Genomic DNA, 11,677 nt, shown 5'->3' on the forward strand with positions numbered 1-11,677 from the left:
TCCCGCTCAGCTCTGTATACATTACCTCCTCGCTCCACGGGGTCCCGGCGTCCTGCTCTCCCGCCCGGCCAATCAGTGGCTGCGGCAGGGCAACACACTGATTGGCCGGGCGCGAGAGCAGGACGCCGGGACCCCGTGGAGCGAGGAGGTAATGTATACAGAGCTGAGCGAGAGGCGGCCGGCAGGCATCAGAAGGGGTTAAGTGGCCGGCAGATTTACATACACGCAGCGGTCGTTCAGACCGCTGCGTGTATGTACTGACAGTGATCTGCCAGGACCTAGCCGACTTGCAGCGTTATTAACGCTGCGAGTCGGTAGGTGTGAAGGCACCCTTAAGGGAAGAAATGGCTTCCTCAGGAGAACTGTAAAGAGAGGCTGAACCATTCGATTTGAAAACTTTCAGTATGGCAGGATAAAGAAGAGCAAATCGTATTTGATTTTTTACCAATGTCGAGCAAATGTGTGCAAAAGCTTAACGTTTTTGAACCACTGCTGCGGAGTAGTCATTAAACATGAGGATTTTGTGGCCACGAATTGCAACATCAACTGTAGATTTTTTAAAGCTTTGTAAAATGTTGTTTTTATCATTATAATTCAGATACTTGACAATCACTTGTCTGGGTTTCTGTCCTTTTTTATTTGCATCTTGCTTTTGTTTGGCTGGTGGGGGTCCCACACGGTGAGCTCTTTCCACAGTAATGTGACCGGGGATACCCAAGGCTTGGGGAATTTCTAGAGAATATATAGCATGTAATTGCATGGCTGGAATGGATTCAGGTAAACCTATAATACGTAAATTGTTGCGCCTAGAGCGGTTTTCTAGATCATCAGTCTTTGTTTGCAATGAAGCTGTGACATTCATATTCTGTTGTAGTTTTATTTTTGTAGAATGTATTTCATCTTCTAACAAGCTGACTCTCTCCTGAAGTTCAGTAATCTGTGAGGTGTGCGTTGCTATATCTCCCTGTATGGTTGCTAGGGAGGAAACTATAGTGGCCTCAAGAGGATTTTATGTCATTTAATATCATTTTGGACACTTGAATTGCCAGTGCCTTGCAAGACATATTTAGTCCTGGTATTATGGTGTCACAGAGGTCCGGCACTGGGGTTTGTGAGGTATGTGTTTCCTCTGTGTGTGCCTCAGCAGCAGCACCTCGTGTCGGTGCCATCTTAGGTGTCCCTGTGACAGAGCTGTGAGGTAAATGAAGGAGGGCTTATGGGGAGGTGTATAACTGGTTTCCCGCTTAATGAAGTGGTGCCTCCGACTCCTCTGCACTTAGAGAAGTCAGAGATGTGGTCCGGCAGGGCCGGTAATGTCAGGAGTCAGAGCGGGGAGCGATATTATGAGCGGAGGGTGGAGGAGCTCACTCACACTGCTGCCATCCCATACGCGCCGCAAGTGGAAGTCCGTTTCTATGCGTATTTAGCGGATAGATTATTATTAACCACACTTTCATTTTTGCGAATTAGGAAAAAAATACTGATGCAAATTTGCTGATTGCTATTAACTCAAACTTGTGTTAATTGTGTTAATAGACCCTTAGGGCCCTATTACATGGGATGATTATCGTGCAAAAAATCATTAAAGGAGAAGTCCAACCAAAATTAATTTTTTATAGGTTATTACTTATATATAGTGCACCCCTGCTGGACATTCCATTGGAATTACAATGGATGTGTGTATGTAATGTATTGTACTTTGCGATTGAATACATTTATGGAATACTTTGGGGAGCAAGTGTCCTTGCTCCCCAAAGTATCTCACAAGTGTATTCAATAAATACATTTGCTGGGCACCGAGCAGGGAGGGAGAGGAGTACCATCTACCTCCCCCCTCCTTGCTCGGTGCTGGGAACATATACACAGTACTACTCCCCCATTGTCTGCAGATAATGGGGGGAGTAGTACCTGTGCTATGTTATCGCCACCGCCGCTCACAGAGGTGCCCCCTCCTCCTCCTTGAAACACTATCGTCGCTCTGACTCCCCGCCGCCACTCACACTATCCAGCCATCCGCCGCTCTCTGCTCCTGCAGGCCGGCCGCGTCAGCCCTCACCCACCCCGGCCTGGGACACCAGGAAGCACCAGGAGCCGGGGTGGGTGAGGGCTGACGCGGCCGGCCTGCAGGAGCAGAGAGCGGCGGATGGCCGGATAGTGTGAGTGGCGGCGGGGAGTCAGCGCGACCATAGTGTTTCAAGGAGGAGGAGGGGGCACCTCCGAGCAGCGGCGGCGGCGCGGGCGGCCATAAGATAGCACAGGTACTACTCCCCCATTATCTGCAGATAATGGGGGAGTAGTACTGTGTATATGTTCCCAGCACCGAGAAAGGAGGGGGGAGGTAGGTGGCACTTCTCTCCCTCCCTGCTCGGTGCCCAGCAAATGTATTTATTGAATACATTTATGGGATACTTTGGGAAGCAAGGACACTTGCATCCCGAAGTATTCCATAAATGTATTCAATTGCAAAGTACAGTACATTACATACACACATCCATTGTAATTCCAATGGAGTGTCCAGCAGGGGCACACAATATATTATATATATATAGAAGTCAATGGTACTCATTGAGTTCTATATATATAGAGCGCCCCCTGCTGGACACTCCATTCCATTACACTCTTCGTCGTGACGTCACTGGTTCTGAGAATTCTAACACTTCCTGATACACTAAATTAAGGGAGTATATATAGCAGTATATGAGCAATTCCCATAATTAATGTACATTAGAAAATTGTATAACTTTCCATAAGTAATAACATAAAAAATAAATTTTGGCCGGACTTCTCTTTTAAATCATTTAAATTCAATCATTCTGTGTGATTGCAGGCAACGATCGAAAAATCGTTTGTATGTTGTTGATTTAGATCTGAACCTAAAATTATCATTAATCTTTCGCTGTAATTCCATGTTTGTTTGCTCAAGTTCTGCATCTTTTCACTAATCGTTTAGTGTAATTGCACATTGTTCTGCTGGGATCAGAAGAAATAAAATGATCATAGTAACGATCGCAATAATGATTGTAGTAACGATCCTAAGGGTCCATTTACACAGAAAGATTATCCAGAGATTTGAAGCCAAAGCCAGAAACAGACTATAAACAGAGATCCATTCCTGGTTTGGGCTTCAAATCTTTGGCAGACAATCTGTCAGAATCTCTGTGTAAATGGACCCTAATGCTGCGTTTACACGAAACGATAGTTGGCCCGATCGTACAATTAACGATGTCGGAGTAACGATTCTTTTTTTTCATAACAATTAGTGTTAAGACGGTACGATATATCATACGTAAAAATCGTTTTGCGATAGTTTTAAGATCGCCCACCCGCAGCCCGGCCCCCCACTCATCCGCAGCCCAGCCCCACGGTCAACCGCAGCCCCCTGCGCCGCTCCGAGCATTGATTGGCTGAGGAGGGGAGCCGGGAATTTCAAACGGCACCTCTTCAGCCAATCAATGCACTGAAGAAGGGGAGTCGGGGATTTCAAACACCTGCTACGCCGAGCAGGTAAGGTATGCTCGTGGCGGGGGCGATGGCAGGGGGGGCGATCGGGGCGGCGGCAGGGGTGGCAATCGGGGCGGTGGCAGGGGGGCTGCGGATGAGCGGGGGGCCGGGCTTTCGCGCGACGACTGTTTACACGGAATGATTCGCAATTTTTTTGCAAACAACGATTTAAGAACAAGTTAAAAGATCAAAATAAACGATTTCTCGCTCGTCGTTCAATCATTCGCTGCGTTTACACGTACGATTATCATTCAAATTCGATCGTTATCGTGCAAATTCGCACGATAATTGTTTCGTGCAGACACAGCATACCTAACAATCGTCCTGTGTAATATGGTGAATGATTTCAGGTTATGATAAACAATCTCATTTGCAATTGTTTATCGTTAAAAATCGATAGTGTAATAGTACCTGTACAGATATGTGCCGCGCTGTAATGACAGCTCTGCGCGGCTGATTCATTACAGCGCAGTGCATATGAATACAGTTCCCCCGCTTCCAGTATCTTTTCACAGATGCTGCCCATGTGGGGAAGAGTCCGTTACAGGCATTCCAGCAGCCTAAGCCCCTATTCCACAGGCCGGCTTGAGAAGCAAACGAGCGCTCTCAGCGGTTGTTTGCCCCTCGCTCGCTGCCGCCGCTATTCCACGCGGCAGCAGCGAACTGTTGAGTCTGGGGCTGCTTGGGTCATTGCTAGATCGTCCGGGCAGCCCATAGCATACAACAGTGTCTTCTGCAGACGCTCCTATTCCACGGAGTGACGGCAGTGATCGTTGCTGTATCAGTCGCTTGTTTTTAAACATGTTGAAAAACAAACGACTGCATCGATCAACCGAAATGAATGATATCGGCTGATCATTGCCTTTTATTCCACGGGACGATTATCAGCCGTAACGGCCGATATTGGCCAAATAGGGCCGATAATTGTTCAGTGGAATAGGGCCTTAAGTGTTAGCTGGGAGTGAGTGAGTCAGTTCCCAGCTCTCATCTTTCCAAGCACCCTTTGATGACCGGTCTATGCAGCAGCTCATGCCATCAATGAACAACAACCACCCAATTTGCCGGTCACCATTACACAAATAAATTGCTTCACTTCCTGTCTGGTTAGCATGGCTGGTTGCACTGGCAACAATCATGTCTTTTAGGTTTCACTTGCTGCATGGTGGTGGTTAAACCTTTTTTTCTGTACTTGTTGTACACATGCTTGCAATACAGAGATTTGGGGGGCGGGAAGGAACAATAAATAAAAACAGGGTTACACTTTGTTCCACATTTATTACAGCAGGAACCTCATCACCACTGAGGCTGTAGATAAGGTATATACACAAAGCATATGCTTGTTATAAGAGGCAAGTCTGTTCTATTGGTCCTTCCATTCCTTTGGAGTAAGTTTGCCAACCGGAGACAGGTTCCAGCAGATTCCAGTTTGCGTGATCACCTGAAATAGGAATATACATAAATATAACATCCAAATGAACATGGGGCAATACCTATATATTACTCTGCATTAACTGCAAAATGACAAGAGAACTTCATGCAGCCATTGTATTATGCATTTAGATGTAAGTCCATTTATGTCTCCCAGCTTATATCATCTATGAGGTACAAAGTACTAGCTTTATCATTCATCATGAGGCAACAAGTGCATCAGAATTAAAGTTTTGGAGGAGTCTCCTGATTTACAGGTTCTCACATCCCCCCAAGACCGATAAATGCTTCATACAAGTATCACATTCACACAAACTAAAGCAAATGCCGCAAACGAAAGCTATATTAGAGGTTGTCTGTATGAAACCCTGCAGAGCTGTCACAGCAACTGTTTTACAAATTACTTCTATTTAAAGGGGTTGTCCGGCGATAAAAAATTATTCACAGAATAACACACATTACAAAGTTACAACTTTGTAATGTATGTTATGTCTGTGAATGGCCCCCTTCCCCGTGTTTCCCCCCACCCACGCTAGACCCGGAAGTGTGGTGCATTATACTCACCGCATGTCGTGTCGTCCACGGTCTCCGATCGTCAGCAGTGACGTCTTCTTCGTGAGTCCGGCGGATCTTCCCGAGTGCCGGCCGCCCTCTGCAGCGTCATCCGAAGCTCAGCCGCGATTGGCTGAGCATAACTGTGCTCAGCCAATCGCGGCTGAGCGGCTGATGACGCGGCCACGTCATCAGCTGCTCAGCCACGATTGGCTGAGCACAGTTATGCTCAGCCAATCGCGGCTGAGCTTCGGATGACGCTGCAGAGGGCGGCCAGCACTCGGGAAGATCCGCTGGCCTCCCGAAGAAGACGTCACTGCTGAGGATCGGAGACCGTGGTCGGCACGTGACAGGTAATGTATAGCGCACCACACTTCCGGGTACACGGGTGGGGGTGGTGGGACACGGGGAAGGGGGCCATTCACAGACATAACATACATTACAAAGTTGTATAACTTTGTAATGTGTGTTATTCTGTGAATAATTTTTTTCGCCGGACAACCCCTTTAAAGAAACTTAAGCCTTCCGGTACTTATCGGCTGCTGTATACCCTGCAGGAAGTGGTGTATTCTTTCCAGTCTGACAGTGCTCTCTGCTGCCACCTTTGCTATTTTTACAGAATCATGGCAAGGATATTGCTATTTTACAGAAATTGCGCAATTTGGGTTAAATCAACGCTAATTAAATTGTACATGTGAATATAGCCTATAATATATAATGCTGGGTAGCAGTTAGGGATGGTCCTAACTTGCCGAGGTTCGGGTTTGTATGAACCCGAATGCTCGGCATCAGATTCCCGCTGTCTGCCTGCTCCGTGCAGTGGGTGGATACAGCGGGAGGACCGCCTGGAAAACTGGGATACAGCCATAGGCTATATCCCAGTTTTCCAGGTGGCCCTCCCGCTGAATCCACCCGCTGCACGGAGCGGGCAGACAGCGGGAATCATTTCCGATAGTTCGGGTTCGTACGAACCCGAACCGAACAAGGTTAGGACCATCCCTAGTAGCAATATCAGACAGGTACACACAGATCACAACTTTATTACTTGTGGGAAAACAGCTTTGAACGTGCACTTGTCCAGCCCTTTCTAATCCAAGAAGCTGGATTGGTGCTGCAAATGATGTCTGCCTATTGGCTGGAGCTGTCTGAGAGCAGACCACCACGTCAGGTGACTTGGTGATGTAAACAAAGGGGCTTGGCTTGCATTGCTGATGTATGTAAAGGGCTTTATTCTTTACAGCAAGCCACACCCACAGAGCGAGATAGGCCCAGCCTACGGAGATAGATGTGGATCCCCTTATCTTCGTCTCGTGCAGTAGGGGGAGCTCATGGACCTGGAGACGATACGGATCCGACGGAGGGACGGTTTTGGCACATCCTCGTTGCAATTGAACTGCAAGTAAAGGCCCTATTCCACGAACGATTATCGTCCAATAATCATTCAGTAAAATAGAAGGCAACAATCAGCCGATATCGTTCATGTCGGCTGATCGTTTCAGTTTGTTTTTCAACACGTTGAAGAACAAAGACTAATATACCAACAATCTGCTGCCGTCACTCCGTGGAATAGGAGCATCAGCAGCAGACGCTGCTGTATGCTATGGGCTGCCCGGACGATCTAGCGATCACCCTCCCTGGACTCACCCGCTCGCTGCTGCCGCGTGGAATAGCGGCGGTAGTGAGCTGGAAACTAGGAGCAAATGAGCGCTGAGATCGCTTATTTGCTCTTCAAAGTCGCCCGTGGAATAGGGGCTTAAGACAAAACAGCACCAATTTGCTGACAGAAATTAGGACCAGGGCTGTGGAGTCGGTAAGCCGCAGCTCCGACTCCAAAATTTTATCAGGACCGACTCAGACTCCTGCTCCTTCATAAATGGCCAGTCAGATACCAGGGGAGTTATTTATCACACTGGTTCAGCAGCTTTTCCCTAATGTCCTACATGATCCTGGGGCGATATCTGAGTGAATAAAGGAATACTGTATATAAAGCAGCTTCTCCTGTGTGTGCAGAGGATTCACCCAGTCTCCATGTCCTGAACAACTCAGAACTAGACTAGATGAAGCAGGTGTATTTTTCTGCTGACAGTCTTCTATGTTTCTAACTAATATTCACCATACACAAAGAAACACTGCTAACAATGCCAGATCCCTGTGATATAGAGGGGTCAACCATACTGATAGAGTCACACATAGTGATGTGGAGGGTCACTGTGGGGGCAAGCAATAGCACACACACTCACAGAGCCTGCTGCAGCCATAACACACACACACACACAGCCTGCTGCAGCCATAACACACACACACACACAGCCTGCTGCAGCCATAACACACACACACAGCCTGCTGCAGCCATAACACACACACACACACACACAGCCTGCTGCAGCCATAACACACACACACACACAGCCTGCTGCAGCCATAACACACACAGCCTGCTGCAGCCATAACACACACAGCCTGCTGCAGCCATAACACACACACACACACAGCCTGCTGCAGCCATAACACACACACACACACAGCCTGCTGCAGCCACAGCACACACACACACACACACAGCCTGCTGCAGCCACAGCACACACACACACACACACAGCCTGCTGCAGCCACAGCACACACACACACACACACAGCCTGCTGCAGCCACAGCACACACACACACACACAGCCTGCTGCAGCCACAGCACACACACACACACACACAGCCTGCTGCAGCCACAGCACACACACACAGCCTGCTGCAGCCACAGCACACACACACAGCCTGCTGCAGCCACAGCACACACACACAGCCTGCTGCAGCCACAGCACACACACACAGCCTGCTGCAGCCACAGCACACACACACAGCCTGCTGCAGCCACAGCACACACACACAGCCTGCTGCAGCCACAGCACACACACACAGCCTGCTGCAGCCACAGCACACACACACAGCCTGCTGCAGCCACAGCACACACACACAGCCTGCTGCAGCCACAGCACACACACACAGCCTGCTGCAGCCACAGCACACACACACAGCCTGCTGCAGCCACAGCACACACACACAGCCTGCTGCAGCCACAGCACACACACACAGCCTGCTGCAGCCATAGCACACACACACAGCCTGCTGCAGCCATAGCACACACACACAGCCTGCTGCAGCCATAGCACACACACACACAGCCTGCTGCAGCCATAGCACACACACACAGCCTGCTGCAGCCATAGCACACACACACAGCCTGCTGCAGCCATAGCACACACACACAGCCTGCTGCAGCCATAGCGCACACACACACAGCCTGCTGCAGCCATAGCGCGCACACACACACAGCCTGCTGCAGCCATAGCACACACACACAGCCTGCTGCAGCCATAGCACACACACACACAGAGCCTGCTGCAGCCATAGCACACACACACACAGAGCCTGCTGCAGCCATAGCACACACACATACATATATACACACACACACACACACAGAGCCTGCTGCAGCCATAGCACACACACACACACACACAGAGCCTGCTGCAGCCATAGCACACACACATACATATATACACACACACACACACACACACACACGCTGCCATAGAACACTGAAGAAAACCACACAATCTTCTACCAGAGAGAAAACACCATGCTGAGGACTGAGGTTACTGCTACACTACTTAGGTCTTCTCCTCCTCCTCTATATTACACAGGATATCTTCATATTACACTACTGCTGAAATACAATCATCCAGCATCCAGGAAATGAACAGCACAGATCTCCCCCCACACAATGGACTCTTCCAGCTCAGAAACAAACTGCCAAATAGTGGCTGACAACTTTTCCCCGACCACCCTTATCGAATAGGGCCAGTGATCTATTAGAATGTTGCTCATAAAATATATTGATGAGCAAAACTTATATAAAATTTATATCAAAACTCAATTCTAAATTGTTTAAAGATTTTTTTAAACCTGGAGTCGGAGTCGGTACATTTTTTTCCCCGACTCCAGCCAAAACTAGCTCAGACTCTGACTCCACAGCCCTGATTAGGACCCATGCATTTACAAGTCTGTACAGGGCAGTGATCCTTGCCGTCTTAGATCACTATTATTGCAGTGGTCTGTGAACACCTGGCCATTATGGATGCACATCTGCGGTGCCTCAAGATGAAACACACACACAAGGCTACACATGAAGGACAAACGTAACATTACAGGCCATGTAAATCCATAAACAGTGATACACGTGACTAAAGTGTGCTGGGCATTATATTGTATCTTAGACATCCCATTATAAACTACAATACTTACATATCCCCAGATAGAGACGCAGAACAACGCTCCAGATGCCAGGATGAGGTTTCCATACTTGTCATGAAAGTCAGGACCTGCTTTGTGATGTGCCTGCCTGGACACCGATCTCTGCACGCCACGGGCTACAAGACCAGAGAAACAGATCAGCACAACAACATTACCAGCCAATTCCTCAGCCCACCTCGTACACCGCAAGCTCCCTGGTATACAAGGTCAGATCATAGGGAAGGAGGGCACCTCACTACTGTCATTGTTAGACTGAAATATGGCTAAAAATAACACATCTTGGGCCATGTTTACATGATGCAGCGTCAGGACTCGACTGACTATGAATGGGATAGCCGGCCGCTCCGAGAACAGTCCCTGCTGCACAATGACCATCAAGGAGCTCAGAGTATGTGGTAACTACATTATGTGTGCAGATCTCACAATGAGAAGTCAAAGATCTGTGACAGAACACAATATATGTCACATAGTATCATAAAAATCTATAACGCAAACTGTGACAATGTTTGTAAAGCCTGGAGTACTGGCCAAGCCTTGCTGAGGAGACAGAGAAGGTGACCTCTAGTGTCTGCTGTACAAGATCCTAGAGGCAGCCTGAAGGGATTCAGCCTCCTGGTCACATGGAGATGGGGAGACTAGTCACACTGGCTCATAATAAGACGGTCCAGGACACCAACAGCAACCAATCACAGCACAGCTTTCATCTTACCACAACTTCATAATACATGTAAGTGAAGCTGTGATGATAACAATAATAATTACTACTAGGACATTGCTATCTCCATCACATAATGCAATGGGGGCGATGTCAGCACAATCACATCACACACTACTAGGCAGACAGGACGGATGTCCATGGCAACCAAAGACATCTTCTCAAATATAGAAGATAGGGATTATAGACAGGTTGTCACACAAAGGTCACGGACCCCGCATGCCGGGTCACCAGGAGGTAGCACGACCCGCATAGGACATTGACCCGACCAAGCCGGCTGCGCTGTCCCCCCACTACACAGGTCAGACCGCAGACACAGAGCGCCCACACCGCAGGAGCACGGAGCAGCCCTGAGTGTGAGCGGAGGAGCACGGAGCAGCCCTGAGTGTGAGCGGAGGAGCACGGAGCAGCCCTGAGTGTGAGCGGAGGAGCACGGAGCAGCCCTGAGTGTGAGCGGAGGAGCACGGAGCAGCCCTGAGTGTGAGCGGAGGAGCACGGAGCAGCCCTGAGTGTGAGCGGAGGAGCACGGAGCAGCCCTGAGTGTGAGCGGAGGAGCACGGAGCAGCCCTGAGTGTGAGCGGAGGAGCACGGAGCAGCCCTGAGTGTGAGCGGAGGAGCACCAGACCCCGCTTACCGGCCAGTGACAGCGCGGACCTCGCCAGAGGAAACATGCCTCTACCTCCGCTGTACCCTTGAAGCAATGTAGGAAAACAAAATGGCCGTTCAGGATATCCGGTCTTGGACACGCCCCATTATGCATTATGACGGCACAATTCAGTACGTGCGGGACAGTGCGAGAGCAATGTATGCTGGGACTTGTAGTCCAGCTTCTGACGTTAGATGTCATTCAGGTGCAGCAGATCACATAAGTATATATATATATATATATATATATATATATATATATATATATATATACACACGTCACCTACAGGGGTCATGACCCCTAAACAGCTGGGAGTGCTGCAAAAAGCCTCTGCTTGTGTTAGGTCGCACTCCCTGACCAGCACCCATCCAGGGCCGTCTTAACAGCATTATGGGCCCCTGGGCAGAGGTGCGAATTGCCCCCCCCCCCCCCCCAGCGGCCACCGCCATCAAAGCCCCCTTATCTGGTAAGGTATATTGCCTATGATAGTGATTGTCATATATGTTGCACACATACAGTATATCACTAT

General features: G+C 48.9%; 1 protein-coding gene across 1 annotated transcript; it reads right to left on the reverse strand.

Moving 5' to 3' along the window:
- Positions 1-4,756: 4,756 nt before the first annotated feature.
- COX7B (cytochrome c oxidase subunit 7B) lies at positions 4,757-11,247 on the reverse strand. Its single transcript, XM_069986235.1, has 3 exons — positions 11,137-11,247; positions 9,779-9,903; positions 4,757-4,939 (listed from the first exon to the last, which is right to left on the reverse strand). The coding sequence occupies exons 1-3, from the start codon at positions 11,171-11,173 to the stop codon at positions 4,862-4,864; spliced, it is 240 nt and encodes a 79-aa protein (XP_069842336.1). The 5' UTR covers positions 11,174-11,247; the 3' UTR covers positions 4,757-4,861.
- Positions 11,248-11,677: the final 430 nt, after the last annotated feature.

Source organism: Dendropsophus ebraccatus, chromosome 10, assembly GCF_027789765.1.
Source record: "Dendropsophus ebraccatus isolate aDenEbr1 chromosome 10, aDenEbr1.pat, whole genome shotgun sequence".
Lineage (NCBI taxonomy): Eukaryota > Metazoa > Chordata > Amphibia > Anura > Hylidae > Dendropsophus > Dendropsophus ebraccatus.